The sequence below is a fragment of the Sciurus carolinensis genome, chromosome 11 (genome assembly GCF_902686445.1).
Source record: "Sciurus carolinensis chromosome 11, mSciCar1.2, whole genome shotgun sequence".
NCBI lineage: Eukaryota > Metazoa > Chordata > Mammalia > Rodentia > Sciuridae > Sciurus > Sciurus carolinensis.
This window is the reverse complement of record NC_062223.1, coordinates 41,894,040-41,913,828: the sequence shown is the minus strand read 5'-3', so window position 1 is coordinate 41,913,828 and position 19,789 is coordinate 41,894,040. Positions and strand designations below refer to the sequence as shown.

General features: G+C 50.1%; 1 protein-coding gene across 5 annotated transcripts in view; it reads left to right on the top strand.

Annotated features, from left to right (window-relative positions):
- The window catches only part of Ldlrad3 (low density lipoprotein receptor class A domain containing 3), a 226,504-nt gene extending 208,320 nt beyond the window's left edge, over positions 1 to 18,184 (top strand). For all 5 annotated transcript variants that reach the window (XM_047519356.1, XM_047519355.1, XM_047519352.1 and 2 more), the window contains 2 exons: positions 14,022 to 14,367; positions 15,262 to 18,184. In XM_047519356.1, coding sequence (XP_047375312.1) covers positions 14,022 to 14,367; positions 15,262 to 15,502 — 587 coding nt within the window. In that variant the 3' untranslated portion in view covers positions 15,503 to 18,184. The remainder of the gene's footprint in view (positions 1 to 14,021; positions 14,368 to 15,261) is intronic.
- The last annotated feature ends 1,605 nt before the right edge of the window (positions 18,185 to 19,789 follow it).

Here is a 19,789-nt window from a genome sequence, read left to right as displayed (position 1 = left end):
GTAAGCATCTTAGAACTTAGGGGCCACAGGTGTCAATTGGTGGTAGCAATGACACTTGTTGAAAGGCTGGAGCGTATGGTTTCTGGAGACTGCTGCCCCCATCTGCCCAGGAGCAGGCCCAGGAGGAAGTAGAGAAGGCAGGAAGCCTGGTCTTTTAGAATAAAAACTGAAAATGCCCAGGGAGACAGTCTCCTCATTCTGTCTTCAGGCTTAGGACTTCCTTTCCCTCCCCCTCCCCTTCCCTTCCTCAGTTTTGAGTTTGATCTTACTGTACACGTCTCCTGACTCTCCTGGTCCTCGAGTCCTGCTTCCTTCTTGGCAGAAGGATCTGCTCTCTGATTCCCCTCTGGCTCTGGGCCTGGATGGCCCTGCTGTGCTCCATCTGAGGCTGGGCAGCTTGGGTTTTCCCATCACCCCCCTTTGGGTTAATTTTAGCAACTTGAGTTGCCATGGTAATGGTTCAGTAGGGTTTTCGTGGTTCTCTTTTGATTCAGTCATTTGCTGGTCTGCCCTTTAAATTAAGCTTTTTCAATCCGCATCTAAATTGTACCGGAGATGTGCTCGGAATAGAGATCCATCCGCAAAGACCCCCAAGCCCCGCGGGATGTTTGTGTTAAACAGGAAAATCAGGGTGAATGTGAGGATGCTCTTGGTTTACGGTGGCCACGACAGTGTCTGGAAGCTTCCAGGCTTGTGAGGATGCGGCCGCAGGCTGGTGGAGGCCTTCCTGGGAGTGTTGAGTGAAAGGCCCCCAGGGCCACTTCCCAGCTGAGAGGTTGTGTCTTTGTTTCTGAATTCAGTGCTGAGCTCAGGTCAGCCCAGGATCTGGGCCCCTGGGTGGGGTGAATGCTTATGGCCCCAGCTGGACTCCCCCAACTTCATCCTCCTCACAACCTTTGGAGGCAGTAGCTCCATGTTCCAGAGAATTCCTGCTGTGCCTTCCTGCTTCCTGCCTTGGAAGTATTTCCTCTTCCTGGCCATTCTGCAGGCCCTTTTTAATCAGGTGTGAAGGGGTCAGGGTCTGTGTACAATGGCAAGCTCGCCATTGGTTCACTTGGCTGGAACTTTAAAAAGCGGTCATTAACGTTCATCTCAAGTCTGTGTTGGCTACAGGTTCTTAATGCTGATTTTACAAATGAGATTTAGAAAGGTGGAATCAATTGCCTTAAGTCACTCATGTAGTCCTTGGCAAAAGCAAACCCTACACCTGTTCACTTTCCTCTTTTTAATTAGAGAGACCTCTCCTTGTTTATTCTTAGGCCTGGCTTCCATATGTAAATAGGTCTGTTGAACTTGAGCGGCTCACTTGTACATGCATCAGTTCGACCCTCATGGTGGCTCTTCAAGGCAGCTGTCCGTTATCCCTGCTTTACAGTCGAGTGTTGGGCTTGCCCCTGGTGTCCCAGAAACTCAAAGCAGAAGTGGGATCTGGACCACTTGGGGAGCTGGGCTGGGTCATCAGTGAGAGAGTGAATCCACAGACAACAGGCAGCCCTTGTGCGAAGGAGAACTCTGACCCACAGCCCACAGGAGCCCAGCCTGCTGTGCCACAGACTGGTCAGAAGTGAGATCTCCATTTCTAGTAACAATCCAGGAACACAAGCAAGCAGTAGTCCCTGTAGCGGTCAGCCCAAAAACGTTAATTAGTAATTGACAACTATCCTCATTTTCGTCCCTGTTTCCAATTTTGAACCAAGAAAGCCAAACATGCTTCCCTCACCAGTTGCCTGGGATGCCCTGCCTCGGGTTCGGCCAGCCCCAGCTTCCCCTACCAGCAGACAACAGCCTTCCTTGCCCTGACAAACCTTTCCTGCCCTCCTCCCGCCTTCGTGTCCACCAGAACGCAGGTGACGGTGGCTGGCTTCATTGCCGTGGCAAACTCTGAAGACACTGCTTTGCTTTTCTTGTTCGGGTGGTCTTGGTTTATTTCCGCCTTGGGGTGAAGAGGGTGTGGCCTGCTCTGAAGGAAGCCTCTTGCCTTGGCAGGGCCCTGAGCGTGGCCTGCAGCCCTGACCAGCCCTGGACAAGGTGGCCGGCAGGTTGCACCATCGCACCTGAAGCCCCTCACCTCCAGCACGCCAGTGGATGCTGGTGTGAAGCACGCTGCCATTAGGGGAAAGGTGATATGGGGGGAGGGCACAGCAAGGTGTCACGAAGTCCTCAGAGGGGACAGTGGAAGGCTTTGTGAAAGTGGCAGGTTGAGCTGAGGTGGGAGGACTGTGGGAGGTGTCGGGCTGAGGCAGGGAGTGGGTTGAGGTCCCACAGAGGGTCAGGAACCTGTGCTGGCTGTTCTCAGTGGCTCTGGCTGCTCCCAGACTCCATGTGCCTGTCCCCCACTTGGGGCCTGGCCTCCCTGGGCCACAGTGACTAGCTACCAATGGGTTTGTCCAACGGTGAGCACCAGCAGGAGGTCGGAGGTGGTAAGGGACAGAGGCCAGAATAGTTGCACCTGGAGGTGGCTGCCTGCTTCCAGTAGAGACCCAGCGCCTGGCAGGTCTCTGGGGTCCCAGAAGATTCCAGAAGCTATATCCTAAACCCTTCAGACCTGGGCTGGAAACAGCTTCCCACTATCTCTTCATTAAGTCTTTTTGTCTCATCTTGTAAACCAGGAGGCTGAGGGACCCACCCCTGCAGGCATCAGGGACTTGGTGGGTAAGTGGGGTGCCTGTCCTGGAAGTCTGGTGCTGCCGTGTTGCAGGCTGGTGTGGCCAGCACAGTGAGCACTGGAGAAGGACATAGTGAGAGAGGGGAGGAGGAGGAGGGAGCCCAGCATGAGGAGCTTGAGCACCATGATGAGGAGCCGGGTTTCACGATTGGGAGAGAGAAGGTTCTGGAAAGGTTGGGGAAGGGTGGAGCCAGATCCAGGCCTCAGGTTCTCTCAGTTGGCCTGGAATAACCATTACAGGGAGCCCTGTTGGCCACTCTGGGAGGGAAGATTACCTGGGCCAGCTCCACACTCCCAGCCCTGTGGTAGATGTCTGGGTGATTCCAGGAAAGGGTTTCATTACCACCATCCAATTTGTGAGAAGGAATGTTCTGGAAGAGCAAACTGTGATACATAAAAGTGTCTCTGTGATCCTCACGTGGCTTCTGCCTACCAACCAGCATGGATATGTCAGCCATGGCGGTTTTCCCTCCCTGGAACAGAGCTCCAGGAAAGACCGTCCTCACACCACGTGTCTGGGTGTTGATGAGACTGACCTGGGTTCCAGCTGTGGCTCTGTCACCTCCTGGCCTTGTGACCTGAGGCAGTGACCTCGCTGTCTGGGACGTGGGTTTCTCACCTGTGAGCCTAAAGGAAGCCACTGAGCGCACATCGGGACAGGGGACTTAGTCTCCTGCAAAAGACGCAAGTGCTGAATGTCACCGGGTTTCAGGGTTAGAGACCCTGTGTCCCCCAGCACGCTGTTTCAGTTTAGGGCCTCCCAGGTGATAAGCAAGCAGAATCCCACTCAGCCCTGTGGAGGTGCAGTTCCCTGGGAAAGGGAGACGGTGCAATACGGAGGCAGCATAGGTGACTGCCAGGTGCCGGGACAGCTGGCGAAGGGATGGAGACGGGCTGGCCACCGCGGAGTAGTCTGCAGATTAGGGTGTGAGCCATGTAGAGGTCGGGAAGGTCGTGCTTACAGAGGGCACAGAGGGGCAGAGGCCCAGGACAGGCCCCAGGTCAAAGGAGGCCAGAGGATGCTCAGTGGCAGGAGGGCAGGAGTGGAGGCCAGAGGGAGGCCGGGTACAAGACGAGATAGGACCTAGAGGACAGGGTGGACTTTGGCTTGATGCTCAGCACATGGGAAGCTGCTGCAGGGTTTTGAGCAGAGGAGCCACTTGAGCAAATGAATTTATGGTGCAGAAGGATCGCCCTGCAGCTGCGTTGAAAGACTGCGGAGAGCCGAGGGGGGTGAGGCGGCAGGGGCTGCGGAGGCGGGATCGGAGGCATGGGCCCTGGGACCTCGTGCAGGTCCCGACTGTCATCAGGTGTCCCTTGGCATCCTGTCCTGCTGGCCCTGGGACCGGAGCAAAATGAACAACCCTGCCCTCGGCGCCATGGGGCCCTGGGTCAGCATGGTCAGACCTGAAATCGCAAGAAGCCCTGTCCATGGTCAGTAAAGGCCCCTGGGGACCCCCCCAGGTGCAATGCTTCCATTACCAGCACAGTTTTCTGTGCGCAGAGGCTGCACGTGTGCTTGCTCAGCGTCCACCAGGTAATGAGGTTTCACGGGTGGCAGTGGCTCCCGTGAACTGATTATTCCAGGGCCTCGAGGTTTCTGGATCCGAGGGCACAGCAGCCAGGCCGCCTCGGGCTCCTCGTGAGTGTCTCAGGACAGGTTCCTGCTGCCACCTGCGGTCACCCTGTTCACGTGGGCAGCACTCCCTGCCTCAGCCTCCGCTCCCTCCAGGGCCCTGCCGGCTCCTGTCAGTGACGGTCACCGTGAACTTTAACTGGGGTGGCCAGGGAGGTGCTTCTCGCAGCACGGGAGGGAAGGGGCCGAGATGAAATGGTTAATTTGTCTGATTATTTTTTCACTCCTGTGTGACGACAGTACCCTTATGAAACATCCGCTTGCCATCCCATAGAAAACAGTTCAGATAAGTCCGAGTCTACGATCGAGGCTCTACTGGAGTTCCTTCCCCCCACACAGCTGTTAAAAGTGTTTAATTAGTATTGTTTCTGTATTTAAAAATGTGACTTTTGGTCTTTACTTTTTTACAGTTTTTACTCGTAGGTTATCATTATACAAAATAGTGGCTTCACCGTGACGTGTTCATACATGCACGTAGCATAATTTGGTCAATCTCCTTCCCCAGTACCTCCCAGTCTTCTCCCCTTCTCCCTCCCCTGACCCCCTTCTTTTACCAGTCTTTCTTCAATTGTCATTACTGTTTTTAAAATTACCTACTGGAGTTCTTAGGAGAGGGACCCCAATGCAAGAGCAGTAAGGTGGGGCGACAGATGGACAGAAGAAATGGGGAACGGAGAGAGGAAACAGAGCTGCCCAGCACAGTATGACAGTTTCTGACTTTAGACTCCTAGACTCCAATGCTAGTTGCACCCCTTGTATACTCTGTGACCTTCAATAAGTTACTTTACCTCTCTGAGCTTCGTTTTTGCCATCTGTAAATTTGGGAGAGTAATATGCAACCACAGTCCACAGGGTGGTTGTAGGGACAGAATGAAATGGTGCCTAGCAAAGGAGGGTCAGAAGCAGCAGGTGGGGGGTTCGCGTCTCAGCTTCAAGAATAAGGAAGGCTCCTCATCAAAGCCTTCCTTCCTGTAGCCTGGACTCTCTGTGAGGAGGCTGTGAATTACCACTCAGTTGTGTTTCAAAGTTAGTTTACAGATGTCAAAAAATACTTGTGGAGTACTTCCTGTATTTACAAGGCAGCCAGTGGCCCTCACAGGCACCCCAAGAAGGAGCCTTTAAGCCACCAAGAGTTTGTCTTAGTGGCGAGATAGACACCCTTGGAAGCGTAATGGGACCGCAGGGTCAGAGTGCTGATTCTGGAAGCAGATGACGCGGGTCCCTCAGCTCCGCTGCGAGCTGGCTCTGGCAGTCACGGTCAGTGGCTCCTCAGGTGTGTGGAGGACGTCCCTTCCTCAACCTCCCAGGCGCCCAGCACCTCACCTCAGTGGCTACTGCGTGGCAGGCATGGGCGTTTCCAGAAGGTGCCGTGTCAGTCACCACGGCTTGGCGATTTGGTGTGGCAGAAATTTGTTTATCACCGTTAGAGAGGCCACAAGTCTGAGATACTGGTGGTGGTTTCCTAGAGGTTCTGAGAGAGCCGTTCCATGCTGCCTCTGGCTTCCAAGGGCTGCCAGCGGTCCTGGGCTTGGGGCTGCGGGTCCCCATGTCTGCCTCCGACCTCACCTGGCTGCTTCCCTGTCTGTGTCTGTCTTCTCCTTTTCTGTCCCTCATAAGGACACTTATCATTGGATTCAGGGCCCTCCCTGATTCTGCCCGAGACCTGTACCTTCCTTATACCTGCAAAGGTCCTTATTCCAAACGAGGTCATGTTCTGAGGTTCTGGGTGGGCTTGTTTTTTGGGGGGACTCCATTCTCAATCCCTATGGATTGTGTAAAGATTAAAAGAGTGAATATGTGTCAAACACACACACAGGATGTTGTCAGGATAGGGTATGAGCCGCTAGGATCATTCTATCACCATCATCATCATTATTATTATCCCTTCATTTTTTAGTTCAAAGGTAACATGAGTGTCTATGGGGAGGTTGTTGCCATTAGTTTGGTTGTTTTAGTTGGAATTGGGAATGGGGATATGTCACAAAGCAAATGGTGTTCCCGATTCTAACTCCTCTTTTCCCTGCACCCTCTCAGGATCACATTGGGAAGCCAGGCAGAGGGAAAGCTGTGGTCTCAATGCCTGGCCAAGGGGTGACATGAACCTCAGAGAGACTTTAGCCTGAAGAGTCACATAGCAGCAGCAGTGGGTGTTGTTCAAACTGGTGGGATGCTCAGAAAGGCCCGGTTCCAAGAGGCCAAAGGTGTAAGACCCACATGGAGGCCTCCCTGCCTGACCTGGCCGAGGCCATGAGAATCAAGACAGATAAAGGAGCGTGGGAAGACACTGCCCAGCAGAACTGAACACGCTTGGTGGCTCAGTGTGGACAGAGAAAAGGAGAGGGTTCAGTGCTCAAACCCAGAAGGTCCAGGAATCTACCCTGAGAAATCATGGCACCAGTGACCAAAGACAACTCATGCATTCAGCATCTGTGTCGGAACCACCTTAGACCCTTCTGTGCTGCTGTGACACAACGCCACAGACGGGGTACTTTATAAAGCATGGAGATGTATTTCTTACAGTCGTGGAGACGGGGAAGGCCAAGAGCTAGCGGCTGCCTCTGGGGAGGGCCTTCCTGCTGCATCACAACATGGTGGAAGACATCCTATAGGAGAGAGAAAGAGACCTTGGCTTTGATCCATTGATCACCTCTGAAAGTGCTCAGCACTGATGCATTGGGGTGGTGGGCCCAGGAAGCTGGCTCTCCCCTCGTGGCTCGTACACATTGGTCTGATCTGCCTGAGTGTCAGTGTGTTGCTGATAATAGTAGAAAAGGAAGTGTTGTGGAGGTACTGCCATAAAGGGGGTTGAGTATAGCGTGTGCAGCCATGTGGCAGGATGCCCCACGGCGGTGGGGGGGGTATTTGGTGCAGGACCGTCTGTGTAGCACAGAGAGGTTCATGTCTGTGTGCGAGCGTGGAGACCGAGTCTGGGGCTGCGTGCTGGGGGTCTGCACGCTGAAGCCAGGGCGCCCAGCCCCACTGCCCCTGGGTTTCAGGTAAGCTTTGGCCTGGCGTGGCACCCTCATTCACAGACATACTGTCCTTGGCTGTTCTAATCTCCAGGGCAGAGCTGAGTCGTGTGGCTGAAACGATAATCCACGGAGCATGAAATACGTACTCTCCGGCCTTTGATGGTGTTGACCAACCAGGCTCCACACAAAACTGTGCACTGTGTTTTTACCTAGTGGGATTGTAGGAGGGATGGGAAGGGAAGAGGCGTCTTGTCTGCCTTGAACAGTACTGTACTACTTTAATTCTGATCATTAGCCTGGATTTTTATAATCAAAAATTATAAAAATTATAAAAAAATTTGGAAGGGGGAAAAAGGTATGCAGGACTCACAGTCCCTGGTTTTGAGGTTCAGCTGTGGGGTGATAGTTACCAACATAGCCATTGGCATAAAGAGAGGTAGCTAGCTCACTCGAACAGAAAAGTCTAGATACTTCCCCAGACTTGTATGGTTCACTGATTTGCAAGAAAGGTGTCAAGGTAATTCCATAGGAAAGAACAGGCTTTTCAACAAAGGGTGCTAAAGAAAAAATTGGACATCTAAATGGAGAGATAAAAAGAACCTTGACCTTTTCCTTACCATAAACAGAAATTAACTTGCAGTGGATCCTGATGTAAATGGAGGTGCTAAAGCTATAAAACTCCTTCTAGAAAAAGATTTAGAGAAGATTCCTTGAAGAGCGTATAAAAGGCACACACCATTAAGAAAGAATTGATGCAATGGACTTCATAACATTTTTTAAAAAAGAAAGACAAAGAAAAACTTCTCTTAAAAAACACCAAAGAAAGTGAAAAGTTCAGCCGCGCCTGGGAGGCTATTTACAAAATATGTTTGTGATGAAGGACCTGCATCCGGGAGCACAGGAAGTACTCGTACGACCCACCAGTGAATCCAGCAATCCAGTTTAAAGGTGGGCCACACTTCGCCAGAGGCCATGTGCAGTGGCAGGGAGCGCGTGAGCAGGCGCTCAACCCTGTGGGTCCCGAGGAAACGCCAAGTGAACCCTCAGTGAGTCGCCGCTGTGCACCTCCCGGGGTGGCTGAAATGAAAACAGTGGCACATACTAAGTGCTGATGGGGGTGCGGGGCAATGGGATCTCACGCGTGCATGCTGGTGGGGTGCATTCGCCTCTGCTGCTGTGCAGAACAGTGGGACAGTGCTTCTCACGTCGAATCCACGCTCCTCAGTGACCCAACCGTCTTGATGTGCCCAAGAAATGTGAAAATGTGTGTCCCCACAGAGACCTGCATCCTCGAAACTGGGAGCAAGCGGGTGGGTCCCTGCCCTCAGCTGGGCAGTCGACACAGTCGGTGGTGCTTCTGCTGCCCAATGCTACTCAGGGAAACCTGGGTGGACCTCAGGCAGTGAGCTGAGGAAGGAGCCAGACGTGAAAGGCTGCATCTGCTCAGTTCCACCCATGGCTCTGGAAAAGGAGATTAGGTCCAGGTGAACAGGAACAGACCAGTGGTTCCCAGGGCTGCAACTGAGAGGAGGAGTCCGACGGCAGAGGAGCCGGAAGGACTGTGGAGACAAGGAAGGGCCTAGGAGGCTCCAGGAGCTGGTCACGCAACTGCGGCTCGTTTTTTACAGCAGATATTCCCGAACAGGAATCCTGACTCAAGAGGTCAGGCTCAGGCCTGGGGGCCGACCTCCAGGAGTTTCTCATCAGCAAGGGGTCTCCCTGTGACCATGGCCTGGGAGGCATGAGCCCCAGGACACCTCTACTGGAGAAAAGGAAGGGAAACAGGGACTTGCAGCCCAGGCAGAGTGGAAGGAAGAGACGCTGTGTTTATTTTTCTTAGTAGATAATACAGTACAAAGGGTGCAAGTAGAGAAGGCTGAGCTGTGAGACGTTTGTCTTCCTCTTGCCTCATCCTGCCAGCATCTGTTCCCCTTTCTAGAAGCTTCCAGCACCATTGTTTCTGTGTATTCCTTCCAGAAATATGCTTCCATTCTTTGATTAGTCTGTTTTGCGTCACTATAATGAAATACATGAGGCTAGGTAACTTTATAAAGTGCTTTATTTGGCTCACGGTTTTGGAAGTTCAGGGGTCTGCCTCTGGTGAGGACTTTCTTGCTGGCAGAATCCTGAGGGGGTGCAGGATACCGCATGACTCTTGTCTCCTCCATTCTCTCCCTTTTCTTATAAAGCCACCAGGATTCAGTCACCGGGGGGCTACCCCCTGATGACCCTGTCTAAACTCACCTCCCGAAATCCCCTTCTCACCACCATCATTTCCACCCTCTTAGTCCCTCATAATGGGGATTAGATTTCCACACATGAAAATCCGGGGAACACACCTTTAAGCAATATCCAAACATAGCAGCTCTCTAGTGAACTTTGCTTTTTTTACTTACCAGCTTGTCTTTCAAGCCATTCCTCATCAGTGATGTAGCACTGCTATAGGTTTTTAATAGAAATGATATGGTATGGATACACCATACTTTATTAAGCCAGGCGGCAATGATGAGCATGTAGATGGTTTCAGGTATATTTTACCATTACAAACAATGCTTTTGTGAATACATGTGTTAAGCTGTTTCTGTGCTGGAATTCTGGCTCAATCGTAGAGCATTCGCCTAGCATTTGTGATGCCCTGGGTTTGATCCCAAGCACGAAAAAAAAAAAGTTATTAATTACTTTGTGAAAGTGTGTATCCATTAGATTCTTAAGAGAGGGGTTGCCGTGTCAAAGAATATGCATATTTTTATTTATTTTTAAATTTTATTTATTTATTTATACTGGAGATTGAACTCAGGGGCACTCTACTACTGAGCCACCTCCCCAGCCCCATTTTGTATTTTATTTAGAAACAGAGTCTTACTGAGATGCTTCGCACCTCACCACTGCTGAGGCTGACTTTGAACTTGCGATCCTCCTGCCTCAGCCTCCCCAGCCACTGGGATTTCAGGTGTGCACCACGGCACCCGACTGTATTTTTATTTTAATGTGTATTAATTCCTTAGTATCCACAGGCAATTGGTTCCAGGATACTAAAACCCAGAGACACCAAGTCCCAGTGCAAAATGGCACAGTGTTTGCATATAATCTCTGCACCTCCTCTTGAACCATCTCTGGATTTCTTACGATGCCTGATACAGTGTGAGTGCCGTGTAACAAGTTGTTTTACTGCCTTGTGTGTGGAGTAATGACAAGGAGAAAATACAGACTAAAATTTTTTTTCTTCCGAATACATTTGATCTGTGGTTGCTGGGATCCAGGGATGCGGATCCCACAAGGGACACTCGTGCACTGGGAGGGCAGACTGTGGGTGGCAGCCCTCCCCACCTGCCTGGCTTTCTACCAGTTCACCCTCCCACTCACCTGCTTGCTTCTATACCAGGCACGGAGGCACCTGGTTTTCCCAAGACCTGGCCAGCAAAATGTGAGCTCAGACTTGGCCTTTGCCAATTTGATTGATAGACAGAGAATCATGTCCTGTAGGAAACTGAGTTTGCATCTGAAGGAAGCAATGCTGCAGAAGGAAGGGAACACCAAGTCACGAGTGCCAGCTGCCATGGCGCCTCTGCCCATCCAGCCAGCGCCTCTGAGTGCATGAGTGAGGCGCCCGCTCCTCAGGACGCCCCGCTGCCATCTGCTAGGAGACTGGCGTGCCAACTGCACAAACGTGTGACGACTTGAGGTGAAGAGACCCGGGGGTCGTGCAAACCCAGCCCGTGTCACCGGGAGCTGTCACTGGGGCGACAGCCGTTTAGAGAGTGCAGAGGCCCCTGGGTGGTAGCAGACTGCCTGGAATCGAAGCAGTGGAGCGCAGGCGCAGGACGGGGATCCGGTGTTTGACAGCGGGCACGAGGGCATTAGCTTGAGGGACAGCCGGCAAAAATGGAAACTTCATTATCCATGGATTACACACTCGGAACGTAGGGCCCAGGCAACTCTGATATCACTAATTTGGCCAGCAGGCTCATTAAGCTCTTAAGAAAAGTGGGTCTAGTTAATGAATTAATACGAGATGACATTTTACACACAGAGCAAAAATGAGACCCGGCACCACTGAGTTATACAACATCATAATTTCTCAACCAGAGTGATTGCAGCCTCTCGTCTGCCAAAGCAAGGGAGATCATTTTGATCCCAAAGCATTTCCTTTTCATTCATTTTAAAGGGTTCCCCATTTCTTCCTCCTCCTCCGCCCCCTCTTTCCCTCCTCCTTTTCCTTCTCCTCCTCCTCTTTTTTTACTCTGCAGTACTTAAGAATCAAACCCAGGGGTGCTCCACAACCAAGCTATATCCCCAGCCCATTTTATTTTGTAATTTGAAACATAGTCTCCCTAAGTTGACGAGGTTGGCCTCCAACTTCCCATCCTCCTGCCCTAGCCTCCCGAGTCGCAGGAACTACAGGCGTGCACCATCACGCCATCACACCCCACTTGTATCCTAAATCCTGCACATGGTTACACAGAAGTCAGCATTTAAAAACTTCTGGACCCATTCATCTTCCATGTGAAAATCTACCCCATGCCACCTGCCCAAGGGGATGCTCTCCCTTTTTTGTGGCTGGTCCAGAGAAGTAGTTGCAGATAACGCTGAGAGCTGGGACTCACTAGTGAGAGCTGCTGGAAAATTCTGAAGATGGAGTCTAGAGATGGTTGTACAGCACTATGGATGTGCCTCGTGCCTTCAGCCACATGATCAGAAAGTGTTTGGATGCTCTGTATATTTTATCATCATCATGATTTTTTAATGATAACTTTTTAAATGAACTCGCATGACTGAGTGCAAACCCTTGTTGGGCACTGTGCTCAGCCGTCGTGTATATATCGCACCCCCATAATCCAGGGAGATGTGTGCCCTTATTACATGGCACTGCTGTCTCTTTAAAAATGAGGCACTGGGGCTTAGGGAACTTAAATAACTTCTTGAACTCAAGCAGCCAGTCATGATGGCTGCAGGGTAGCACCCCAAGGCTCTGCGACTTTGTAGCTCTGTCTGGAAGGTATTTTAAGCCTGAATTCTGAAACACACACACACACACACACACACACACACACACACACACGGAGGCCCCCATCCAGCTTTTAAGTAAGCTGAGATGACAGTGACAGCTAATTGTCTCCAGAAAAATCACCTCTTTCCCTTAACCGTGTGGCAGAATGCTCCCGCTTTTCACCCAGAGTTATCGTTACGTCTTTCTGCACAATTAAAATCTGTAATGCACGTTAAAATGATCACCGCCAGGAACTTGGAGCATCTTGGAAGCTTTGGGTCCGTGTTTAGGTAGGTGTGGTTGGAAAGAAAAATTAACAGAGAGATGGAAGTTTGAGAGGGAAGGTCTTCTTTTGTCTCAGATTAGAATTATTTGGGGATATAAGAAATCTCTATATCAGTAAAGGGGAGAAGAGTGTGGTTTTTTCTGAAGGAGAAATGTCTGGGTTCCAGCCCTGGTTTGTCTGAGACTGCTTAGGTGACCTTGGATGAGTCAGTTCACCTCTCTGAGCCAGTTTGCTCATCTGAAAAATAGAAATAATGGTAGCACCTGATTTACCAGCATGTATAAATGAACAGATTTTTCCCTTGAGTTGTGTGTATTAATTGAGTGCCTTTTGTGTGCTGGCATTGTCCTATACCCTGGGGATACAGTGGTGAGTGATATAGACACACAGCTCCTGTTGAGGGTCCAATCAAGTTGTCAGCGCTAATATCACTTCAGGGCTATATTTTGGCCCCTGGAGATACACGAGAACCTCCTCACTGCTTCACAGTGGGGCAAGCACAGTGCTGTGGTCACCACCTCTGCTCACTGGGGCTGCCTTTGGATTATTGCTCCAGCGTGGCTGTGGACTTTGCACAGGCAGGGGTCCCCAGCAGCTGAGGAGGGCTGCTCTGGTGTCCTGTGCCTGCCTGGACCTTCCCCTGGTGGCCAGGTGTGCCCCGCAGGCTGGGAAGCCTCTTCATGAGCATTTGAAGTGTCAAGAGGTGTCTTGTTTTAAAAGCTTGATCATTGTTGACATGCCATGCTCTAGAAGCCCAGAGAACACCTGTCCCCATTTGGCAGCCCTGGGCAGGTAGCCCTGTTCCAAGTGCTTACTTGCTGTGTGACACCAGAGTCCATGCCACCAGCCTGTGCCATGCTGGCACTCAGTCTAGAAAGCGTGACCTGGGCCCTGGCATAAAACAAATGTGCTGCAGACGCAAGGAGCCCAGACACGCCTCGCGCTGCCCCTGTGGTTCTGTTACCAGCTTCCAGCGGCGGACCAGTTCCTGCCGCGAGAACCGGCGCTGCAGTTCCCTGGCTGTTCGTCGCGTTTCCTGGGGCTGACTTCGCAGACAGCTGCATTCAGGCCTCATTTACAAGAACAGAATTCTCCCCAGCCAAGTGTGGGGTTCAGCGATCTTTCATGATCTTCCCGTCTTGTAGGACCATTGTCGTGATCTGGTTTTAAACTTTCCCACCACCCCAGCAAGATCCCTCGTGGCCGTTTTCAGATAATCCCCATTGCCTCCCCAGCCCCAGGTGTCCACTGTCCCCAGGTTCACCCGTCCTGGACTTTGCATAGAAGCAGTCACGGGTGATCTTTGGGGTCTGGTACCGTGGTTCTGGAGCGTGTCAGCACTGGCCGGGGCCAGATGACAACTCGTTGCGTGGACATAGTCCTGCTCACCGGTGGCCGGAGCTGTGAAGGGTGCCCCTGTGAGCGTCGCGTGTGGGTCCTGGGGCCGACGGGTAACCCCTCTCCTTGTCTCTCAGAGCCAGGCAGCGGACAGGTGTTCGTGACCTCGGAGAACCAGCTGGTGTACTACCCGAGCGTCACCTACGCCATCGTCGGCAGCTCCGTCATCTTCGTGCTGGTGGTGGCCCTGCTGGCTCTGGTTCTGCATCACCAGCGAAAGAGGAATAACCTCATGACGCTGCCCGTGCACCGGCTGCAGCACCCCGTGCTGCTGTCCCGCCTGGTGGTCCTGGACCACCCCCACCACTGCAACGTCACCTACAACGTCAACAACGGCATCCAGTACGTGGCCAGCCAGGCCGAGCAGAACGCCTCGGAAGTGGGCTCCCCGCCCTCCTACTCCGAGGCCCTGCTGGACCAAAGGTGCGTGCTGGGCCATAGGCCCTGGGGGAGGGGCCTGTCTGCACTCATCCGGGGTCCTCAGTCCGTCCCAGAGCCTGGGGTGGGTGGCTGTAGGCAGGAGCACTGACTGGTGACATTCACCGGTGACACCACAGTATCATCACTGCTGAACTTGAAGGCAGGGTGCCTGGGTTGAATCCCAGCACTGCTGCCCACTGGTTGTTCATGGTCACCAGCAAGCCGTATCCCGTTCCCATGCCTCAGTTTCCCCACCAGTACAATGAGTACAGAAGTAGTGCCCAGCCCCTTTGTGGGTATTAAGGGAGGGGACAGGAGGTGCACAGTACCCGACTCCAGCAAGCCTTCAGTAACAGGAGCTAAGAAAACAAGTGTCTTTTCTGCTGAGTGATTTCATTTCAAGCAAGGTACAGATAAGGAGATAGAAATGCTGACAGAGTGTCCTCTTACTCAAGTCCACAGCAAGAGTCGGCTCTGGTGAGAACCCCAAATTCTGAGGCCCGTCGAAGGCTCGGCTCAGCTGCCAGCCCAGCCCCTGGGCCACAGAGCTCGCAGCTAGGAGCAGAGCAGCTCTGCCATACCACCCACGGTGAGCTTGGCATCCTCACTGTGGGTCCATGCAGAGGACGTGGTATTGGCCCTGCCCCGAGGACACGAACCAGCCAAAACACACTGACCTTTCTGTTTTCTTTCTCTGGTTTCACACCACTGGTTTTCCTGGTCCTTGAGTTGCCTTTGTAGTTTCAGGGAAGGTCATTCCTCACTTGAAGCATCAGCTCAGAGATGGACTAATGTTGGCAAGGGATCCTTGTCACCGGCTGTCTCAGCACTAACCTGTTCTCTTCTCTCCCCTCCCTCCACCATCCCTGCCACCCCAACCTGCTTTCTCCATTGCAGACCTGCGTGGTACGACCTTCCTCCACCACCCTACTCTTCTGACACCGAGTCCCTGAACCAAGCTGACCTGCCTCCTTACCGCTCACGGTCGGGGAGTGCAGACAGCGCCAGTTCCCAAGCAGCCAGCAGCCTCCTAAGCGTAGAAGATGTCACCAGCCACAGCCCAGGGCAGCCTGGCCCTGCAGAGGGCACCACTCAGCCCAGGGACTCTGTGCCCAGTGAGGGCACTGAACAAGTATAAATCCAGCGGTTCCAAAGTCCACATGGGCTCATCGGCTCCAGCTTGTTACATTCTAGCAACTTGTGCCTATGAGAAGCTCTTCAAGCTCCTTTAAGGGTGTCTCAAGTTGAAGTTTGGGGTGTCAGCTGCCTCTTGGTTCCTCTCCTTCCCCACATTTCAGGAATGTCCTTTGGAGGGAGACCTGGCATTATTCAGGCCTCTCAGTTGCCCTGAAACATTGCCACCTTTCGTGTGAGGTCCCTCTTCCTCTGGGGCCCACCACCACGGCCTCCCACTGCACACGTTGTGTTAATGTTGGAATCGCTCTGAGTAGCAGATGGAAATGTGCAGCAGCAGGATGCAGTGGTATTTCAGCAGTCTGAGAAAGCGGTGTTTCTGTGCTGTGTTGTGTGTCCAGAAGGGCCGAAGACACTGGACCCAATTCTCTGCTGGGCTACAACCTTCTTAGCTCCACTTGAGGATCTGGGATGGGTGGTCCTACCAGGAGGCCATCCCTGGCTGGTCACCCTAAAATGCGTCCAGGTGCATCATCCTAAGCTTTGCTCTCGCTTCAGCAGAGGCAGTGGCCAAAGAAAACTTTGACACGAGGATACCCTTTGACTCTCAGCAGGGTCATTTTGGTTTTGTGAAGGACCATCCACCCCAGTTAGGTTCTGGCTTTAGAAATCTTCCCCAGAATCCTTGTTGGGAGAGCTTGTTCCAGCAGCATGGCTCATCCACCTCGACTCAGAATCAGCAGAGAGGTGCCTTCTGTGAGTCTGATCAAGTTCTTCACTCCTAACATGCTGCCAGAACCTGGTCCTGCTGTGGCCCCACAGTCCCCTCCCCTTCCAGCTGACCTGCTGTAGCCCAAGGATGAGGACCCAACTGGAGTTAGCCAATAATCTGATCTGGCCCTTTTTCCCAGTAGACCGCACCAGCCTGTCTTGCTCAGCTTTGACCCTTGACTCTTCAGTTCCCTCAACACCCCAGAGTCTTATTTTCCCTGTGCATTTGGACCTGACGACATAAAAGCCATACTCAGTACCTCCCCTGAGAGCTCCCAGCAACCTGTGCAGCGCACGCCCTCCCTCCCAACGTCCAGGACCAGCACCCCAAGTTAGGGTTAGGGTTTGGGTCGGGTCCCTCCTCACATCCCAGTAGAATTTCTCCTCTGAGACACATGGGCAGTAGACAGTTTGGAGTCAAGATTTTCCATTTGGATTTTTAAAAATCTCTTAGAAATGCATTTGAAACAGTGTGTTTGTTTTTTTCCCTTCTAGTTAAGGGACTATTTATATGTGTATAGAAAAGCCGTCTCTTTGTTTTGTTTTGTTTTTTTCTTTAGTAAGGTCCAAAGAAAAATGCAAAATGATAAGTCACCCCTGGCTGACCCGTGTGCCCAAGCATCTGCGCGTTGCCACACTTGAAGGTTATTATTTATGGAGTTCTTGATGGATGCAGAGAGAGATGCGTCCTTCAGGTCTAGTCTATATTTATGCTTGTTTTCCTTTTTCTCTCTTGTCTAACCAGCCACAGGGCCCACCCTGTGAGGGAGACATGGGTAAAAACTTAAGCATTGTTTGGCCAGAAACCGCCCCAAGGAGGGACAAAACTGGAACCAGGTGGAGCCACTCTGGGCAGCTGTCACCCATTCAAGCCTTCTTTCCACAGCAGAAGAAATTGTCAGTAACCTATTTGACGCTAATTAAAACAGAGCCTGCGGGAAGCAGGTGAAGAAGTGGCTTTCAGGACTCTTTCTGTAGACTTTGCTTTTTTTTTTAACCAAATCCAAAGTACATTACAGGAAAGCTAGCCACTGGGTTTTGTTTGTTTTGTTTTGTTGGTTTTTTTTTTTTTTTTTTTTAAGTAAAGGAACCTGCTTGCTTGTGTCTTTCATTTTTAAAATAGCACTTGAGTTATTTCCTGAATAATCCCATAAAAATAACTTGGATGGCAGACAGTGTCTGGCTGCACATGCCATCTCCTGTGAGTCAGAGTGGCTTTATTTTGTCCCTTTGATGGGCCCCTGCTTCTTTCTGGTGCTCTGGAAGATGTTTAGAGGAAAGGATTCTAATTTTAATTAATTGTGCGCTGAGTTAATCTCACCCGCTTTTCTGCTTCCAGGCATCTTAGAAAAAACAAATGGTTTTAGGAGATAAGGGGAGCCTATTAATGCTGTTTTTAAAAACAAACACAGGGACATTTTATTACAGATTTGAGTTTTAATGGATTTTTTATTTAAAAAAAAATATATATATATATATATAAATAAGACACCAAAGCTGCAGGATTTTGAATCCCCCACCACCCCAGTCAAGATGTCAAATAAGTGGCCAGCAATATTTTTTAACTCATTCCAACCAGGATTATGTTTTTACATACACATTGCCTAAATCTACACCAACCAGAAAACGATCCCTCCTTTCTTTTCTCAGATGAGATCAGTGTTTATTTTAGCATTAAGATAGTTTCACTGTGATTGCTAGCTTATTGCCTGACTGTACTTCCTCTACCTTAAAATTGATGTTTTTTTTTTTTTTTTTTAATGTAACTAAGTGGTTAATAAATAATGTGTGATGTTCAGAGTTAATGTAAACTGGAAAGGTTGTGTTTGGTTGCTTTTTGTCTTTTAATTAGGCTTGGTTTTGGTTTTTTAAAAAATTTTTATACTTTCAAATAAACTTACAGTTTCATTCTTTCTATTGGTTGAATGGTTCTTGACCCACTTTTCTGCATTATAGTGATCTAAAGAGTGGACAGTCACTTTTTGTTTTGCTTCTGCAATTAATTTATGCCATAATAAAATGGGGGAAAGAAAGAATATATTGATGGGACCTCAAAATGTGACGAATGCTTAGGATTTCACAGCCAGTATGATTGGGGGTCAGAGGTGAAGCTGTGGGCACTAGTTAGTATCCTGGGCCCTGGGAAGTCAGTTTGGAAGAAGGGTGCTAGCTCCCTGGCCTCCAGCATTGTTCAAGGGGAGAGGGACATGGCTGTAATAACGACTGCAGATACTGACTACATATACAGAGGCACAATACAGCTCTTATACCAGAGTGCTGTAATGAGTTTCAAACCAAAAATGACTCAGATTGACCCAGTGGGACATCTTTTTGTGTTTTTAAGTCTATTCTTGAAGCCAATGTTGAATTATACAGCAGGGATATTTGCATGGGCAGTCAGGTTACTCAGTAAATCCATGAGCAGGAAAAGTAACCAGCCTTGGCCAAAGTTGAAATCCACATGGAATCCAAAGGCAAGACCTACAGAACCAAGATTTAGATCATGTATTACTCCTCAGTTCTCTCAAGAAAATGGAGCTATCCTTCAGGGGTGTCCCTAGTATGTGTTGTGTCATACTCTGCCCCAAGTGGTCTAGAGTGATCTTTCCATGCAGCATGCCCCAAAGGATTGTTAAGGTGCTCATTTCTTGATTCCTTAGGATGCCTTATGGATATCTTTTTTTGCTGGATCTCAGGATGTGGAAACAATCATAAAGCTGTAATCTAGAATAGGACTTGGCAGAAAATATGTTTGGCTATATGGCCCTATGGTCTCTGTAGCAACTAAAAATGAACCCATAGGTGATATATTAATGAATAGTCATGGCTGTCTTCCAGTAAAACTACTTACAAAACTAGGCAACTGACTGGATTTGACCTGTGGGCTTTAGTTTGTCAATCCTTGATCTAAAGGATCATGCCCATATTGGGTTCATGAATCTAAAGCTAAGGGCACTGTAGAACAGAAACAGTGCTTTTAATGGAACAGACAAAGGCCCTTTGAAATGAATAGGAAATGCTCCTATTACCTCTTTTCCCATGAATAAGAAAATACAGGATTAAAATGAATAGAGTCTTTCTTAATGTGGTCCTAAATGGTTGAGTTGAACCCAAAGATCCTAGTGGAGAAACTACTCCCAATGAGTTCTTCAAGGTCATGAACTCAGACAAAAGTCTCTTAGAGAAAGTCCATGGGAATGCATGACCTGGAAAGTATTGTTCATCTTCATTTAGCTTGCATCACACAAGCAAGGCAGTGCATCAAAAGGTAAACCAAATAAGAGAGCCATTCATGTGATTCTATGGAAGAATAATATGTATACATAAAGAAAAGATATACAGGAATGAGACCCTCAAGAGGACGGTCAGTGAGAAAAATAGACTGACTCACTTGCCATCTTATAGCTCATGGGACATTAATTAGAATTTCCACTTATAAGTAATAGCCAACCTATATGAGATTAATCACATTAAATTTCACAAAGTGAATAATACAACCAATCCAAGAGTATGGAACTGC